This window comes from Euleptes europaea, chromosome 1 (genome assembly GCF_029931775.1).
Source record: "Euleptes europaea isolate rEulEur1 chromosome 1, rEulEur1.hap1, whole genome shotgun sequence".
NCBI lineage: Eukaryota > Metazoa > Chordata > Lepidosauria > Squamata > Sphaerodactylidae > Euleptes > Euleptes europaea.
In genome coordinates, this window is record NC_079312.1 from 130941780 (window position 1) to 130961904 (window position 20125).

Below are 20125 nucleotides of genomic sequence, written 5' to 3' on the forward strand. Positions count from 1 at the left end.
GCAGCAGGGAAAAAAATAGAAAATGTGGCGAGGGGGCACAGAGAAGGAAGCTTCTATTTTAGTGATTTTCAGCAATGTGTGTCCAACCACAGAGATTCCCCCCTTTTTCTTTTGTGCAATTCACAGGGATGAACGAAGAACTTGCCCGTCTATTCTAGTCAGTTTCAGCAGCGTGTGTACAAAAGAGAATCTCCCCCATTTTACTCTTGTGGATGCAATTCTGTACTCCATTTTGGGTTGTGAAATGGCCACTCCAGGGGGGGAGGGGGCGGAGCAATGTTTTTCTCAGAGTAAGCACTACAGCCCATGTCAATGCAGCGTTTAAAGAGGCTGGGACTCAAGCAGTTCCTGATTTTTTTTATGATTATGCTGTGCTCATGAGACTGTCCAGGACTTTTTTAACTACAAGCAACACCCTTTCCAATCTTGGGATATAAAAGTGTGGAACAAGAGAGGGATGAACCAGGGACACACTAACCATGCATGAACAACCCATGTTCCCTATCTGAATCAGGCCTGTGTCTTAATAATATTTTGACTGAATCACTATGACAGTTCATTTAGAATATAAAATTTTGCAATTAACAAATAATTGTTGAACAAATGCATTTAGCTCAAGTATGTGATTATAATATGATATATATATAAATATGTAGCTTTTAATGATGATTTTATGTTTGTGTGTGCATGCTTACAAAACAGATATTCATGATACATACTTAGTAATGATTCTAATTTTCTTTTTGCATAGCATTCCCTGATTGCAAGGTCACTTATTTAAGAGTAAACTCATTGGTCCTGTTTATTGTAATTTACAGCCTGAGTTGGCATAAGATCATAGCTGCAGTCATTATCAAAGTGTACATTTAATTGTATTGCTTTAATTCTGTCACTGGAAACAAATCTGTACAATTAGGTGTATTTGCATAGTATAATTTGCTTGCCTAAAATGGGCTGCAAAATGTATAGTCTTGGCAGAACAGGCACATTTCTCTAGAGGCTTTTAATGATAGAAAGGGCAAAAAGAAGGAAAATGCCATTCTAGAGTAAATGGCCATGAGGAAAGACTTGAAAACATTTGCAGATGCCTTTTCTCGACTTCCAGAATCTTTCTCGGCTGCCTTTTCTCGACTGCCAGTTTGGCTTCCCAACTTCTAGCAGTAGCTACCTGGTCTCCAAAATGAACAGTCTCTCTCCTTACACAGTCAGGTTGGACCTGATTTGTATAGTTTGTATTCCATTAATGTGAGAGCAGTTTTTTGTAAGTGCCCTGCTTTTGAATTTTGATATAGGTTCATATCTATCAGGCTTAAGCCTAAAAATCCACCTTCTACAGTCCTTCCCAGCAATACTTTTATTCTACAAGAGGGTATTATGGAACTCAAGACACCATAATCAGGGGTCCCAGGTGGTCTGCCATTCTGGCACTGACCAGACCCACGCCTGCTGAGTTTCCACAAAGTTGCTGTATCATGAGTGTGTGATTCTATTCATCCCCTGCTTGGGTCCAAACATCATTTTGTCCAAGCTTCAGCTTCCAGAACAGATGTGTGTAATTCTGGCTTTATGGTACATGCAGTTCTAGTAAAGAATCGCTTTCTTTTGGACTCTGTTTTTCATGTGGTAAAATATAGGGCTGGGATATCAAGAATGGCTTCAGAAAAGCCATTTTCCTTGTGCCAAGGGGCAGATGTTGTGATCAAGACAGTTGGAACAACTGGCACTCTACTTTCTGTAGAGACTGGGGCTGATGATTGGGTGTGAAAGAGATTATTAAGGTCTGTGGACACAATACAACAAACCTGTCTGAAAAGACTCGGAAGGGAACGGAAAGAAAATTCTGGAAGCTTTTCACAGAGAACTGCCTGAGGTGGTCTCTGTGGGGCAGCACTCACCAGTCCTCGTATGTGTGAATTACTCACAGCCAAAATGTTTCTCCCTTCTGCATCTGGGCTGCTCTGGCTGGGATCAGACACAAGAGAAGGCTTCCATGTCCAAAACAGATGCATGAATTATTCATTTCTTGCAACACAGGGATACAAGAGTTGTTTCATAGCTCTTTTTCTATCATATTATCACTTCTCTGAGTGTCGAAGGCAAATCTGGATTTTCCACTTTTCTACAAATTCAGACTGGAAGGCCTAAAGCTGGCAAATGGGTTCCAGCAGAGATGAAATTGACAGTGGCTTTGGAGTTGTCTGCATGGTAGGAATTTGGCAGAGAGAAATGGGATTGCTGAGGCCAGCAGAACTAGGAAGAACTCAGGGGACTGAAGGGTGTGTGTGTTTTTTTAATGCATCTCAGGGAGGGAAAAACACATCCTAACTTCAATTTCCATCATTTGTTATATACCTGCCACTGACTCAAAACTTACTGCTGCCTCAGGTGGCTCCCAGGCTGGGACTTTTGAAAGGTTCAAATTAACCAAACCTCTTAGTTTTAAATTGACAGTACAGTGGATGGGAGACTGGGGGGGGGGCAGATGGAGAGTTATCAATGCACCGATATACGAGAGATGATACGTAGGTTGGTCGAGGCTGCCCTGTTAGAGTTAGCAGTAATAATTCTGGAAATGCAAACATTGCTTTTGCTGTCAGTTCTTCAAGTTCTTCCTTGAATCGGTGAGAATCCTTCCATTTAGCATGAACGGTCCCTGGGGCCCTTCAGCACAAACATGTTGCCATCTTTCAGTGATGAGAGATTATTTGCTTTCTGTAAAAAGTCCTAACATTTTTCTTTCCTCCAGACATGAGAACTGCATTAGCACTGAAGCTGAGGTTTAAAGCGCAAGCTGTGTGTACTTTGTGCCGCGATAGCCAAGTTTGGTTTATGCAGATTATAGGATAAATTATGCAGATTATATTATGCATGCTATGCAAAGACTGCATATGATTAAGGTTCACACTGCAGTCTTCTTCAAAAATTGTCTTTTTTGGTAGGTTCTGTACTGGTGGTTCTGGGCAAGTATATGGGATCGCAGACAGAGAAGTGGGAGGAAGGAAGCAGGAGAAAGAGAGAATTCAGAGTTGTGAGAAAGGGACAAGGAATTCTTATTGGATCTGGAGGATGCTGGAATCCCTGCCTTGCTCTTTTAAAAAATGTTCTTTTGCAGCAGAAAGTGCAACATTCTACACTTGCTTAAAACATACCAGATGTCAGAGCAGACACACTCGCTCAGAATACAGCACCTTATTTAAATGACCCTCTGCTTTGCATGCATGGTAGAGCATCTGCTTTGCATGCAGAAAGTCCCAGGTTCAATCCCCGGCATCTCCAGTTAAAGGGACTAGGCAAGTAGGTGATGTGAAAAACCTCTGCCTGAGACCCTGGAGAGCCACTGCCGGTCTGAATAGACAATACTGACTTTGATGGACCAAGGGTCTGATTCAGTATAAGGCAGCTTCATGTGTGCGCATGACCCAATCGCTCCCCTGACAGAATGGCATTCAATCTAGCCAACATAAATAATCGTCTATAGCATGCGACTATGAGAAAGTCAAAATATGCTGAAAGAGATTGGGGCAGCATTAAAACTTAGTATAAAGGTGAATGTACTCTGCATGCTCTTATCATAGTGACTGTAAAATACAGTTTTTGCAAGAAGCTCAAGATTAAAGAAAGAGCTGCTCATGGCCCATGATCTTATTAGCTATATGTGTGTTTTGTTGCTGGAGAAGTTATATACAGATTATCCATCTGCTCCCTTAAAAAAAAAAATTAAAGAGGAGCTTCCTAGCTTTCTATTATTGACATGCAGTAAAAACAGTCCTCTGTGCAATTTCTTGCTATTAGTTGTTCAGGAAAAGTAGTGGAGATGGAGAAGTGTTATTGTCCCTTGGAACTGTATGAGCCAGATTACTTAATGAGAGACAATGCAGGAGAAAGGCAAACCCTACTCTAGTTAGGTTATTTCCAGTGGCTAGGAATATGTGTACTTTAAGCCGTTTGGCAAATGCTGATGGTCACTTCTAGAATTAAGTGTGAATCATCCCGTCAACAGAATGATTCAGGTGCTTGAGTTGTGACTTGGCTCCAGCTAAAAGTGAACAAAGGTGGCTGAGGGTAAAGCCAAAGCTGCTCCAGCTGTAGTGAGTGGGGCTTCATAAGTGAGGAGGAAAGGAGCCTCCGGTGGAAGCCCCTTAAGATGATGGCCTGGATGTCCCGCCAAGAGCTTGCCCACACTGGAACAGGAAACAAGGCCTGGGGAAGACAGCAATCCTGGCCATGGAAGTATGACTCTTAGCCTGCATAAAGAGAAAGGGGAAGAGGGGACAAGTCACCTGGAAAGTGTTGTAAAGAAAATGTCTTGAAGCAAAAAGAAAATTACCCCGGTGAAAGGAACTAAAGCCGTTCCCACTACATATAAGCCACTGCATATAAGAAAACAAGTGGGAATCACCTGGACCTAGCCATGTGACAGTCACCTCCAGGCTAGATTACTGTAACTCGCTCTATGTAGAATGTATATACTTGCACTATACTCATGGGAAGAAGCATCTACAACTGCACCTGACCATTTTTATTTATTTATCATCACAGGCTATTTATGCATGGCTGTTCCCTTGCGGTCACCCCTCCGATGACTTTGGGGCTTTGCTTTGATTATGTTTGCATTTTCTGACCATCAGAAAATGGTCACTGTCCCCCACGCATTTCCATGCATTTTGCCCACATTTTCTGGATTTGTGTTTAGCCAGCATCCAGAAAACTCAGGCAAAAAGTGTGGAAACGCACGGAGAGAGCAAGGCGACCTCTGATGGGGGAGGGGCTCTGATGGGGGAGGGGCTGTGGCTCAGTGATAGAGCCTCTGCTTGGCATGCAAGAGATCCCAGGTTCAATCCCCAGCATCTCCAGTTAAAGGGACTAGGCAAATAGGTGAGGTGAAAGACCTCAGCCTGAGACCCTGGAGAGCCACTGCCAGTCTGAGCAGACAATACTGACTTTGATGGACCAAGGGTCTGATTCAGTATAAGGCAGCTTCATGTGTTCTGATGGTCAAAAAATGCAAGCATAATCAAAGCAAAGCCCCATAGTAGTCGGTGGGGGGGTGACCGCCAGGAAACAGCCATGCATAAATGGCCACAGTCTGCCAAATGGTGGACAAAGAGTAGCCATGTGGGCGGTTGCTTATTTCCATATGTTGGCTGACATTCTTGAGCCTTTACTTACCAGACTTGTTCAGCTTAGCTGTGTTTACCCTTCTTCATAGTAGGAGGTGTGTGTTGGTTGCTATGTGTAAAGTGTCTGAGGTGAGAGTGGGGATCGGAATAAGGGCTGCTGGCATCACCAGGATGCTGATGGTTCTCTAAAGCAGCGGAAAGCATTACATTCTCATTGTGGGTGCTTGTAAGTTAAAAGGGGGTGGAATATAAATTTGTTAAGTGTGAAGTAAAAATAAATAGGTAATTCCTAAGGGTAAGGAGCATTTTGGGCAGGAGGCAGAGGTCTGGATCATTGTAAGCTCCACAAATGCACTCTGTTAACTACTCTGCCCTCTTGGGTTGCCAAGTATCCCCCGGCAACTGGTGGGAAAGGGGTAGGGGGTTCTTACCAGGCTCAAAATGAGGCCTAGGACTCAACATTATCGGCGCGATGACATCATTTGCTAAAGTGATGTCATCATGTCACCGACTATGAGGGAGACACTCTGGTATTTCAGCAAAACCTCTATGGTAGAAGCTGTTTTTACCACAGAGTTTGGCCCAGATACCAAAGTGTCTCCCTTGTCAGCTGTGTGATGATGTCACTTCTAGATGTGATGTCATCATGCCGGTGACAATGAGGCCTAGGCCTCATTTTATGTCTGGTAAAACCCCTGCCTGCCAGCTGGACAGCGTCAGGGGGAGGGGGACCAAAGTGGAGGATTCCCCACCCCCAGCGGGGGTCTGGCAACCCTTCGACCCTCTCAGGGCCAAAATATACAAGGTGCTGGGAAATCAGTAAGTATCTTCCCAGTGTTTTTAAAAAGAAACAGGAGCTGAATAGGTCCCAATTCAGAATGGAGATGTGACAGAGAAAGGAGGTTTAGTTCTTTCTCCCTTCCCCTGGGCTGTTTGTTGTCCTGGAAGATGGGCGTCCTCTCTTTTGCTGTTCCCCCACCCATCAGGGCTAATTAAAGCCACAACTTGTGTGGGGAGTGTTGTTTTAAATTTACAAAACTGTGTAGAAGGGTTCAGCTCCTCTTCCCCTGATACCACAGGCTTGAATTGGGACCCCAGACTTTTTTTTAAAAAAAAAATAATCATTGATATCTGTTCAAGGATCTCCCAGCATCTTGTCTGTTTTGGCACTAAATCTTCCAAATGTACTACTGCTGCCAGCACTGGCAAAGCGGCTGAGAAGGTAGACATCCTCAAAAAACATGCGGGATGTTATTGTAGATTTTTTGTGTGTGTGCCAGAGCTGGCTCTGCCTATGCTTATTTTGGATAAACTCTTTAAGAATGGAGCTTGGCCTGAAATGACTTGGTGGCTTTCACAAGGCAAACAAACTTCTGCTTAGTTCCTATGGTGCAACTCTGCCCTTGGTAAGCTTTGTCCTTGGCAAGGCAATGCAGTGACTTGGGCTGCTTTGTTTTCCTCCATGTATCTGTCTTGCCCATCGATTGCTTCTCCCTAACTGCTGCAGTATAATCTAATCCACAGTTATGAAATTTTCTGCTATATTAAGGAGAGATGCTGTATCATTGAAGGTCACTGATGAGTGTGAGAGCTCCCGATCATGGCTACCTCAGTTAGTCAAAGGGCAGGTGTGAAAGATAGGGGAGAATGAAGGTAGTAAAGTCAAGACCAAGTCAATTTTAAAGCAATGATTTGCTGGGGGAAGTGAAATGGGAATGTACTGGGTTTGCATGAAGGGGCTTTGCATGTGTCATTATCACAAATGTGAAAGAGAAGTAGAAGAAGAAAAGTTGGTTTTTATACCCTGCTTTTCTCTAACTTTAAGGAGTCACAAATCGGCTTACAACCACCTTCCCCTCCCCTCCCCACAACAGGCACCTTGTGAGGTGGATGGGGCTGAGAAAGTTCTGAGAGAACTGTGACTGACCCAAGGTCACCCAGCAGGCTTCATGTGGAGGAGTGGGGAATCAAACCCAGTTCTCCAGATTAGAGTCCACTGCTCTTAACCTCGCTGGCACTTTTATTCAGGGTGACAAAGGAGTTGGACTTTTAAATAAGAGTCAGGGGGCAGCAGCCCTGCCCCCACACTGACCTGTTTCAGATGGGACTCTGGTGGGGGACAACCTCACCCAGACACCACTGACTCAAGCAGCCCGACTAGGGCTGTGGGGAAAGGAGTGAGGGTGAGGCCACGCCTGGGAATGTGCCAGCAGCAGCTCAGCAGACTTGGCATGTTCCTCAGAAGAGAGGCAGGACTCAGGCAAGCAGCCTGCACCCAGGAACAGGCCAGAAGAGGAGGAGGGCACCAGCTTGGGCCTCCTGGGGCCTAAGCAGACCAGCAGAAAACCTCAGGGCAGGGGAGGTCAGGAGAGGAGAGGGCCAAGCCAGGGAGGCTTGCTCTTGAGGAGAGGGCATTGGGGGAGTCCAGGGTCAGCCTGCCCCCAGACAATCTTTTATTAGGCTGGACCAAGGAAAGCTGGGGAAGAAGGGCCTGGCATAGGGTTGCCAACCTCCAGATACTAGTGTCGCCTACTATTACAACTGATCTCCAGCTGATAGAGATCAGTTCAGCTGGAAAAAATGTCCACTTTGGCAATTGGCCACTATGGCATTAAAGTCCCTCTCCACCCCAGAAACCTCCCACCAGTGGCAAAGAGGGACCTGGCAACCCTAGCCTGGCAGGTCATGCCTTTGTTGTTAGAGGACTGATATAAGGCCAGAGAAAGAGAGACAGCTCAGGGTGCAGCTGAACCCCCCTCCTCTCCCTAAATTGAGGCCCAACCCTTGGGCTTGTTGAGAAAAGGACAATGGAGGGTGCATAGGGTTGCAAGCCTCCAGGTCTAGGCTGGAGATCTCCCTCTATTACAACTGATCTCCAGGTCACAGAAATCAGTTCCCCAGGAGAAAATGACCACTTTGGCAATTGGACTCTATGGCATTGAAGTCCCTCCCCTCTCCAAACCCCGCCTTCCTCAGGCTCTACCCCCAAAATCTCCAAGTATTTCTCAACCTGGAGCTGGGAACCCTAAGGGTGCACCTGCTCCGGACCAAGAGGTATTAATAGTGTCGTTCATATTGGAAAATTCAGATTTATTTGTATTGCCCAGACCTGTCTGTACAGTTGCATTTGATGTAGAAATCTGAAAAGAGAAGTTGCAATGGACATTTACTATTGGGGCAGCAGATAAATAATCAAAAAATAAACTCAGAAGAAAAATGTACCCAAAACATAAATAGCATTTGATTGGTACTGTTACATATTTAGATGATATAGTGTTAGGCTACAGAACTCCAAGCAATGAATCTCAACAGATGAGGCCACAATTAAATTAAGGAAACCTCTCAGGGGGCTCACTGGAAATGAAAGTATTTGTCAAAAGGAGTTGGGAATGCAAATGATGATAATAGGGAACTGAAATAGCGCTATATTCATTTCAGCTCTGATGAGAATTCAAATTGGTGTGTTTAAATATAGAAATACACTGTTGAAGCCTTGACAAACAGCAGAATAGGCAAAGAAAGATTCCCCCCCCCCCATGTGCAGAGATCCCAATCAGGAAGTTAACAGCACAAGCGACAGTGAGTTAGATTAAAACCATCTATTCTGACTTCTGGTAGAAGTGAACTATTGTCCAAGGAGCAGAAGGGACCACATCTGATGAATTATGCTGGATAATATGGTGACAAACTCTGTTTTACAAGAGCTGAGAGTGTTGCCTATGAGGTCAAACAGGATATAATTTAATTTCTCAATAAAGAAATACAGAATTTGCATGAAAATTCTACTGAAGTTACTGCTGCAGTTTTTTAAAAGTTGAGCAGAAAGAAGGGACCTAAGTAGAGGCGATGTGAGGCAACTATGAATCCACTGCCAAAAAAATCTAAGCTTCAGCTTTCTGAAATCCATGAGCAATAGACTAATGTTGCTATTGTGCATTGTTCTAAAACAGACGTTTTGAGACCTTATTGCATGATAAGGGGATTGTAAGCTGGTTTGAGTTTCCCTTAAGTGGTAGAGAAAGTCAACATATAAAAACCAACTCTTCTTCTTCTATGCCAGTGCGAGGGCAAACATACTGGTGTCCAGGAGCTGAAAGGGAAAGCCTGCTCTGTCATGGGGGGCATTCTCAGGGCATTCCTGGAAGAGGAGCTGCCATTAGGAAGCTCCCTCACCCCTTTCGCCCCGGGAACACCCCCTTACGCTGCAGCGGTGCTGTGCCACCTTTTATGGTGGTGCAGCCCCGTTGGAGGTAATGGGGGATATCCCCCTTTAAAAAAAAAGTAGATTTTTTTTTGCCTCCGCCGCAGCTGGGAAACCTCTGAGGAGATGGCGTGGCTGCACTGCTCCCTGCTGCCACGGATCTGCCTCCCTTCAGGATTGGGCTGCCACTCATCTTTTGCAAGAAGGGCAGTTCTGGTGAGCGATAGGGTGGAATATAGAGTGAAAGCTGCCAGGTGAGAGCCAGCATGGTATAGTGGTTAAGAGTGGTGGACTCTAATCTTGAGAACCAAGTTCGATTCCCCACTCCTCCACATGAAGCATGCTGGGTGGTCTTGGGCCAGTCACAGTTCTCTCAGAACTCTTTCATCCCCATCTACCTCATAAGTGCCCGTTTTAGGGAAAGGAAGGGAATGTGATTGTAAGCTGCTTTGAGACTGCTTACGGTAGAGAAACGTGGAATATAAAAACCTTCTTCTTCAATATTTGGAATAATGGAAGCATCAGGGACTTTAATGAGAACAATATAGGTTACCATCATAGTTCTTGATAGCTGACAGATCCTGTTGCTTAGCAAAAACTGTGTAGACAACTTTTTTGTAGACAAGATTCTTCAGGAATTTTGTGAAATGGTTAACATCTGCCAAATTCTGTGAAACGTCCTGAATTATTCAGCAATGTGTGCAACTGCAAAACTGCAGATTCCAGTTACCCTGGATTTGGAGGGAAATGAGGAGAAGAAAGATTGGAGTGAGGTTAAAATATCAGGCTAGGATTAATGCCTTTGTAAATACCTTTATATATCACTTTTCTTCAATATACTGTGTTTTGGGGGTACCCCAGTCCTCAGCCCTTCAAAGTAAAATTAATAAGACTCTTCCTACATGAAAGCTGTTTTTTTCAACATTCTTTCAAGGCTGCTTTCAACCTAAACTATTCCAATACAGCCATTTCAGTCACTGTAGTAGAATTCTTAAATTAAAATTAGTCTATTTGTTAAATGGTAGTGATTAGTAAAAGGGGTGCATTCTTTAAACATAAGATCCCAATGACAATCCAGAATCAAATATATATCTTTGCAGATGCCTTCTAGTGCCTATTGGGCAGTGCCGGATTTACATATAAGCTAAGCAAGCTATAGCTTAGGGCCCCACTCTCTTGGGCCCCCCAAAAAAATTTAAAGGAAAAAAACTGGATGTACATTTCCAAAATATAACATAAAAAACAAATAAAATAAAACCTACATACAGCAACAGTGTTTTGTGTTGTGTAGGCTCCTATGATGTAAGTAATGGGCCCCACCTGCTAGCCTGATAAAATACATATTTTGTTATGTGCAAATGGCTTTAGATACCTATTAGGTCAATTCAATTCAAGACCTTTATTGGCATACATACCTATTAGGCCCATAAATTACCATATAGCATATATTCAACACAAAAAAACAGCGAGAATTAGTTGTTAACAAAGGACAGCTGGACATATAAAGAGCCCCATTACCTTCAATAGCTTAGGGCCTCATCAAACCTAAATCCGGCCCTGCTATTGGGAAATCATTAATTACAGTTGGAGTTGTCCTACAAAGCAGAAGGTTACAACAGTGTAGTACGAAACATGGCAGAAATTACAGATGCTTTAAGGGGGAAATGCCATAAGGTATAGTTGATCACAATATGGTAATGCTATTCAGATACCGCCTTTACCCTGTTGTGGATGTTATCACTATGAGAGGTATGTAGTCTAATTGCAACCCCCCCCCCCCGGTAAGTCCATCTCTCAAGTCTCATTCAGATTTGTTGTACTGAACAGGAATCAGTGCCCTCCCAGTTGTGCAATTTCAGCTTCATTATACATGTTACATATTCAGTTCTGAATCCTGTAATAATTTTTAAAGGATCATATTTGGCCTTCTTGCTTTTTCAAACTACCGTTTTGTTCCATTCCCTTTAGGCATGAACAGTCGTAGTGTTAGGAGACGATTAATGCTTGGCTTTGCCTTTCAGGGTCATTAGCCGAGCACAAGGGCTGAAGCTAGTGGTGGAAACCCTGATGTCGTCCCTAAAACCCATTGGAAACATTGTTGTGATTTGTTGCGCTTTCTTCATCATTTTTGGCATCTTAGGAGTCCAGGTAGGTTGTGTGTAGGATGTGTTCAAGCCAGAAGGCCCTCAAACCCAATCCATTGCTGTTAAACAGAGATCTCCATATTCATATACTTTTGCAAATTTCTGTACATGCTACAAGTAAAGGCCAAGAGCTGGCAAGGTACACAATCCCTCAGGTGACTGTGGGAGGAACAAATAAAACAATCCTGCATGTCTCAGAGCTGCTTCACATTTTTAACAGATGCAAAATATTTTATGTATGCTGTAATGTGTTCATGCAGCAGCAGTGTGTATCCAGTAGCATGTATCACTAAGGTTGCCAACCTCCAGGTAGTAGCTAGAGATCTCCCACTATTACAACTGATCTCTAGCCGATAGAGATCAGTTCATCTGGAGAAAATGGCCACTTTGGCCATTGGACTCGATGGCATTGAAGTCCCACCCCTCCCTAAACCTTGCCCTCCTCAGGCTCCACCCCTGTAGTGGAACATTGCAGAAGACCATTGTACACTCGAGAAGATAGGTGGTGCTCAATACAGCCCTTCTCAATATGAAAGCAATCTCAGGGAGTTAATTGTCACACCGCACTGTAAATAATGAGCACCTGGTGGTGGTGAAATAAATTTAGTTTAGTTCTCTGCTGAGAGAGGGCGGAGCTTCAGATAAGGACCAAGAGACTGAGAAGAAGCATCTGGAGAACCAGGACGGGCTGCCAGAAAAAGGAGACGACTTCCTCGTAAGATTATTTTGCCTGGATAAAAGGTTATTTTGGTTTAAGACTACTTAGCCTAGATAAAAGGGTATATTTTGTTTTGTCAAATAAAGACTGCATACCTTGTTTTCCCCAATACCTGCCTGTTGGAATCAGTTTGTTTTTCTAAATAATGGGTATACAATCCCCAAAATCTGCAGGTTTTTCCCAACCCGGAGTGGCAACCCTATGTACCACTCAGGCTCATATACTGGGGTGGGGGGAAGGTGCCTCGATTAATCATTGACCCCTGTATCCTGTTGGTAGAGGATACAGCTTGCTCGAAACCCAGCAGAAAGTGTTGTACTGAGGAAATCAGTATTGTTTGTTTGTTTGTTTGTTTGTTTGTTTAAAATATTTCTATCCTGCCTTATCTCTTTAAACTCAAGGCAGCAGGGCACAGTGTACCAACCAAGTTGCAAAGGGATTCAATAACAGAATTAAAACATATTAGTGTCTAATTTGCCAATTTTTTTTTTAAAATCAGACTTAACAAACCCAAGAGCTAAAAAAATAACCCACTCAGGATCAGTAAACTCACATCTGGATCTTCTGGCAATGCCACTTCCAAATATTTATCTTTTTAATTTTATTTTTCAAAATTTATATCTCACCTTTATGCCCACATAAGGGCCATTAAGGTGACTAGTTAAATCATAATAACATCACAAATATAATACACCTGGTTAAAAATATTAATTGACACTCCATAAGAGATGTATGGGCTAGCTATTGATCTTCTTTGTTTGGCTTTCTTAGAACCCTAAAGTTTTGGCATCTCTTTTCAAGTTCAAATAAAGAGCCTTGTGAGAAGGGAGCTCTAACACAGTGAAGCAAGCATGCCCCTGTTTGCTGTCATTCAATAAAAAGGGGCAGCTAACTCAGCCTAGCTTCATACAGGCCATTACACTGACATCCATCATATTGGCTGTCACACTCTGTCACTTCCTGTTGGCCAATGGAAAAAACAACAACACAATTTTAATAATCTGGGATCTTGCTACCTCTCACACTGTTGAGAATCACATCCAACTCTGTTGAAGTGAGCGTCTCAGGATTGTCAGCTTCAGTACATACAGTTATGTAGTTTGATCCTAATCCTTCAACCAACTCAAAAGACGATGCTAAATTATGATTGAGGACAGCCGAAAGTAATACCAGTGCTGGCCTCCTTACTCACTCCCCCCCTTTATTTACAGCTACTGATTACTGAATTATGGGGGGGGGGAGTGTTTGCCAACCCGGTTTGAAGGTCTCACCGTGGTGTTGGCACCCTGCTCTAGGGGGCACTATATTATACAGTGCCTTGTGTTACTAATTTTAGAAATGATATTTTACGGGTTTTAAAGTATTTTATTGTTATAATGTTGTTACCCACCCTGAGCCTGGCCTCGGCCGCGGAAGGCGGGTTATAAATTTAATTAATTAATAAATTATGAGCATCATGTACACTCATGCAGCTTTTGCCTCCAGTATGCTGTTTGAGGACTATATGGTATCTCCTAGAGGATCCACTTGCTTTCTTCAGGTGACTTGTGCCAATTCTTTGTGCCAATTCTTGGTTTTCACAGTTATTCAAGGGGAAGTTTTTTGTCTGCCAAGGGGAGGATACCAGGAACATCACCAACAAATCAGACTGTGCAGAAGCCAGCTACAAATGGGTCCGGCACAAGTATAATTTTGATAATCTCGGCCAGGTATTAATGGAATGGTAATCTGCTTCTTTGCTCCTTTATTTCCTTGATTTAAAATATGTGTGTTCTTGCAAATACCACAGCTGCTGTGGCAAATAACATGTTTCCTAGTCATACGGTGTACATTTAAAGGTCTCCAGTATGGTATTCATAAGCATGCATACATTTCATTCAGAATTAAGAGCACACATTCTTCCTTCATTGTTTAATTGCTTTACTGCTACACAGCAAACCACATATATCTAGCAAAAGGCCCTGTCTTGTACAGCTGAACATGCTGTACCCTGAACATCCTAATATCTCCATTCATTTATAACTGCCACTGGAACCCATCCATGTTTTAGCAGTGTAGTTGGGCTAATTAGAACTGAGGGGTGGAAGCCTGGAGGGTGAAAATGGAGATGGCTTTCTGCTTTTTGAATTAACCTTCTTTGCTGGACCAGTATCTGTCACTGATAGGTTTTTGCTGGCAGGAGACTTCTGCCTTGAAAGTCCCCTTATTATTATCAGCAATCTAAAATAGCAAGCACACGCAAAGAGAAGAGTAGAAATGCACGAATGAAAAGAGATGTTTTCTTCCAGCTTAAATGTAATGCTCTGTTTCCTTTTGCCTTCTAGGCCTTAATGTCTCTGTTTGTTTTGGCCTCCAAAGATGGGTGGGTGGACATCATGTATGATGGATTGGATGCTGTAGGAGTGGATCAGCAGGTATGTGTTTGACATGAAAGTCCAGAAGGACAAGAGAAAAAGAGAATTTATTCATTATTTTGTTTTGTTAAAACCACTGGGAATGCAAATGTCCAAAGTACTTTGCTATCATGCAACAAAGCAAGGTCCAACCCTTTAAAAAAAACACATTTGCCCCAGCTCTGTACCTTACTCAATACTCATGTTAACAGCTTCTTCCTCTACCTTGTAGCCAGTCATGAACTATAACCCTTGGATGCTCCTCTACTTCATCTCCTTCCTGCTGATAGTTGCCTTCTTTGTCCTCAACATGTTTGTGGGAGTTGTGGTGGAAAATTTTCATAAGTGCCGTCAACATCAGGAGGAAGAAGAAGCCAAGAGGCGAGAGGAGAAGAGACTCCGTCGGCTGGAGAAAAAGAGAAGGAGTAAGGAGAAACAGATGGCTGGTCGGTAGTCTTTCCACATCTTTCCGAGTCCTGCTTGACCTTTGACAGTCTTCCCATACCTTGCTGCCTAGCGCCTGAAGCTCAGGCTCTACCCAAAAGCATGGCCAGCTATGAAATTTGCATGAAGGATATAGCACTGACAGGCTGAGCAAAGCCATGGAAACATAGCAATGGCTGCATGATTTGCAACTAACTTTTATGCTAGGTTATTTTTAAAAGTTTTTTTTTAATTTATCCCATTGCACAAGCTTAGCATTATCCAAATAGTGTTAAATGCAAAGACCAGCAGTTCCAGAACAGGCCAAGAATCTTAGGCATGTCTTGCACTGTTGCTGATAACTACTTTCACTATTTGATTTATTACATCCTTGTAACATCACAAGTCGGATTTCTTTTGTCAATTTCCAAGCCAATTTGATGAAATTTCACAATGTATTCAAGGATGTAATAACAAAAAAGCCAGCCTTGTTTTAGAAATGCTTGAAAATATAGTGCATTTGCTTGAGAAATACAGATTATTTTAAAGAAAGGAAATAACCAGACATAGAAAATAACCAAATGAAATATTCACCAGTTTGGGATAAATCCAATGACGCACTTGGTGGATTTCTTATAATCATATTTTATCCTTTTGTGATAATATTAGACTTATGTGAAATTGGAGAAACTTGACATATTGTCTTTTTAACCTCAGTTTCTGTTTGAAAAAAGCAGGAAGTAAAAATCAGGTCAGAGGTCACAGGTCAGAGGTACTCTCCTCCATCTTGCATGTCTTCTGTTCTGCTTAATTTTTGCCAAGTGCTCATGTATTCATGGAATCACTCATGCCTTCACTGTTGTGTTTTATTAATTTTCCCCATTTCCTCTTCCACATTTCAATCTCCATTTTTTTAATCAGCATCTGTAAATCTGTAGGACTCCCTCTTTGTTGTCATTGTTCATTGTTGTTTACTAGTCCTAATAACTAAGATTTTAGTACTGTTTCCTTTTATGACAGAATTAAAGAAAGCATAAATTATGTTACTTTAGTTTATATCACTATACTTCAGGAATTTTAAAGCTTGATGTCTTACATTTAAATGCTATTCACTTTAATGTGGGAATGCCAGATCGGAAGTTCAAATATATATATATATCTGGCACTGTCGTTTCTTATGGAATTTTGTGGACCTCTGATAGTCCGAATAACAGAAATGAGTTTTGAGGCTGTGGTGGTTTGGAGACATGGTTTTAAATATTTCAGATTATTTTTTCAAGACAGGTAAGCAAATATTTCAAAAAATGCAAATGTCATACGGAAAGGGTTACTCTTGTGTTTTAGGGTGACTGCACATATTTTCCTTCTGTGCCAAAGTTCACAAGGTTTTGTATATATGGTGCTCCTCATGATTCATATGTGTATAAAATTCCTGGTATTTTGAGAATCACATTTACAGGTACTATATCAGTGACAAATATCCATGGAGCTGTGTTGTGCTGGCATAGTATCTTTGCATATGTTACTAGCTGCAATTGATACTGTAAGGGTGATTAGGAGCACAACACACAAAACCCCTTGGACTCTGGTGCATGAAAGGAGCATGAAAATGAAAGAACATCAACTCATAATCAGTGTAGGGTTGTGACAAATGCATATTTTTTTCCATGAAATAAGCATCCTTGTAAATTAACACTAGGAACAGCCTACAGAGAGGATTTAAGAACAGGCTGATGCATTCTTCTGGGAAAGGGGCTCCTGTTTAAAGGATTGTGAGCTCTTCATGGTTGAACTACATGCATGAAACAGTGAGCACCCTTAGAGGCTCATTCAGAATTCTGGCCTAAAGAAGGCTTATATTGGCATAGTAGCACCCTATTGTGGGATAATGATAGCATTGCTCCTCCCTATTCCATCCTCCTGTGCATTTTAAAGGCTTGCCCTGCCCTCATCCCTTCTGCCTGACTTCCTTTACCCCTCTCTCCAGTGATCCCTAGCCTTGGGACTTAACTGGCTGCTTAATGTTGCATGTGTCGTTCTTAGGCCCAATGGTCTCCCTTCCTGCCCTTCCTTCTGCAGAGGGTAAATTACCTGTCCCTAGTCAGTTGCCCAGCCTTTCTTTGCATCCCTGTAGCATCAGGTCCTCTGTCTTTCCATTGGTCCTCCTCTTCATCAGCAGCAGAAGCCTCTGTCAAAGCAACTTTGCTTTCCATCTGATGCTGTAGCAAAGATGTTATCTTGAGCACCTGTCTAGTTGCCCAATGCAAAGGTAAAAAGGTAAAGGTCCCCTGTGCAAGCACTGGGTCATTCCTGACCCATGGGGTGATGTCACATCTCGATGTTTACTAGGCAAACTTTGTTTACGGGGTGGTTTGCCAGTGCCTTCCCCAGTCATCTCCCCTTTACCCCCAGCAAGCTGGGTACTCATTTTCTTGACCTCGGAAGGATGGAAGGCTGAGTCAACCAATGCAAAAACCAACCCTAAATGTAAAGAATGAATAGGAATCACGTTAATGTATATGTGATGCATAGATGAGTTATGAAATGGTTACTCTGTTCTACAGACGACAGTTTGCAAACCTGGTTATGCTTCAGTGGCATGATAGCGTCAGATAGGGCTGTTGAATTTAAAAAAATTCGGTATAGTTCGGATTCGGCTGAATTCGGCCCGTTTAGATTCGGGATATGCCGAAGTCCGAACTCCCCCACTTCGGATCCATGCAATTCGGCGGGAATTCAAAGTTCAGGGGGAAAAATCATCCAAATAAAGGCATTAAAAACACAACCGCGCCTTTCTGCGGCTCTGGGGGGGCATTTTTGGGGGTAGAGGTCCCAAACTTTCAGCAGAGCTTCAAAGGACCCTTCTTGCCAGACCCCCCACGTTTTGTAAAGATTGTGTCAGGGGGGGCTGAGCTATGGGCCCAGAAAGGGGTCCCCCCCACCCCTAATGTGCATCTCTGAGCAGAGCTTGCCGCCCACGCACAAAGCTCCCAGCCCCGACAAACAGCTGAGAAGTTTGCAAAGCAACACAACTGCAAAGCAACACAACCCTGCAAAGCAACACCTTTGCAACCATGCAAAGCAAGGAAAGGGACAGAGGCAGCTAGCTATGCATAAGGAGCAGGAGGGGGTGGAATTCCCCCCTTTGCATCGGACTCGGGACCAGGAAAATGCATTCTTTAAGTCACCATTTGAAAACAAGTTTTGAGCAAGCATCAAAATAGACCTAACCGATCTTATGAATGAGGGAAAACCTGAGGACACACTGAAGCCCCCCCCCCTCAAACCAGGGAGAGAGAGACTCGAGGGGGCACACACACCCCAGGCAGTTAGGGCGAAAGCCCCCTTTGGCTTCCCCCCCACCCACAGAAACTGCTCCCTCCCCACACACACACACAGACTCTGCTTTCCCCCACACAAACACACACACAGGAGAAAAAGTATAGATTAAAGCCCCCAAAGGGGTCTTACTGTGGCTGTCTTCTGTTCCATCAGGAGGGGCTGGGAGAAGGACTGGGTAATCCAAGACAATTCCATTTAAGCACGGGACGTTTTGCTCTGGAGATGCATACAGGATCGGGTGATCCATTCATCCCAATAGGGAAAAGGGAAAGGGGAAAGCCCATATCTCGGGGGGCCCTGACCCAATGTTTACAAAACTTGGTGGGTCTCTTAAGAAGGTTTGTCTGAAGCTCCGCTGAAAGTTTGGGGTCTGTACCCCCAAAAATGCACCCCCTGCAGCCACGGAAAGAGAAAAGGGGGGAGCCGATATTTCTGCCCCCACTGAACCCATCTTTACAAAACTTGGGGGGTCTCTTAAGAAGGCTCGTCTGAAGATATCCTGAAGGTTTGGGGGCTGCACCCCCAAAAAAGCACCCCCTGCAGCCACGGAAATGGAAAAGGGGGGAGGGAAAAGGGGTGGAGCCCATATCTCGGGACCCCCTGACCCAAAGTCTACAAAACATGGGGGGTCTCTTAAGAAGGCTCGTCTAAAGCTCCTCTGTAAGTTTGGGGTCTGTACCCCCAAAAATGCGCTCCCTGCAGCCACGGAAAGAGAAAAGGGGGGAGCCCATATCTCGGGACCCCCTGACCCAATGTTTACAAAACTTGGGGGTCTCTTAAGAAGGCTTGTCTGAAGCTCCACTGAAAGCTTGGGGTCTGTACCCCCAAAAATGTGCCCCCTGCAGCCACAGAAAGGAGCAAATGTGCACAAGCACCCCACACACACACACACACAAGGATTTTTCTCACTCTCTCTCTCTCCCTGGCCCGGCCGCGCATCAGCTGATTCCTCCAGTACTCAATCCTGTCTGATTGGCCAGAAGAAGACCCAGCTTGGCCACCGATTGGCCGGGGGAGCAGAATGCTGCTTACTGACAGCCCCGAATTTGCCAGATTTATTCGTGAACTCCCGAACTCGCTGAATTCGGCTTCCCCGGTTTCCCGCCATTTTTGTGTTCGGTTCGTCCCGAACTAAAAACCGCTGAATCAGGGGAAATTCGGCTGTTTTTCGGTTCAGGCCGAACCGAATCGACAGCCCTAGCGTCAGACTCAATTAATAACACTTAAGAACTGATGTGCTTATCGCACTGTAACATATATTAATTAATCTAGCACAATAATGATTACTGTAAATAAACTTTTTACAGTTTAAGTATAACAATAAAATGTTGTTTAAGGTAATAGATTACACAGGGTTTTTTTTTAATCCAAGGTAGTTGTAACTCCTTCAACTTCATTCCTGGGTTTGAAAATGAATTCAAGTATTTCGGGATTTACTATATTCTACCATAATACCATATGTATCATTCATACACTTCTTGTGCTTTCCACTAATAAGCCTCATTATAAAGGGCTATGACAGATTTGTTGAGGGCTTCATTGTTTCTTCCCCAACCAAAATGTATCAAAAACTCTTTCACTTCCCATGAACAATTAATTATTCTTTGGAAATTAATTTCATATTGGCTGTAGTGGTTATTTTTTAAAGTAGCCACGTGGAGAAGCTAACATTTCACATTTCTTTGCAAGTTAAAAAAAATTGTTGATATATCTTCAATAATCTTACTTTTAACATCATACACAAATCATCAAAGAAAATTACACGGGTTGGTTAACACTCTATA

At 43.3% G+C, this 20125-nt stretch overlaps 1 protein-coding gene across 5 annotated transcripts in view; it reads left to right on the forward strand.

Annotated features, from left to right (window-relative positions):
- CACNA1G (calcium voltage-gated channel subunit alpha1 G) overlaps positions 1–20125 on the forward strand; it is a 234858-nt gene that overhangs the window by 159673 nt on the left and 55060 nt on the right. For 3 of the 5 annotated variants that reach the window (XM_056867108.1, XM_056867110.1, XM_056867111.1), the window contains exons 21-24: positions 11343–11469; positions 13767–13892; positions 14508–14597; positions 14809–15022. In XM_056867108.1, coding sequence (XP_056723086.1) covers positions 11343–11469; positions 13767–13892; positions 14508–14597; positions 14809–15022 — 557 coding nt within the window. The remainder of the gene's footprint in view (positions 1–11342; positions 11470–13766; positions 13893–14507; positions 14598–14808; positions 15023–20125) is intronic. The other 2 variants (XM_056867109.1, XM_056867112.1) reach the window with 1 other exon arrangement.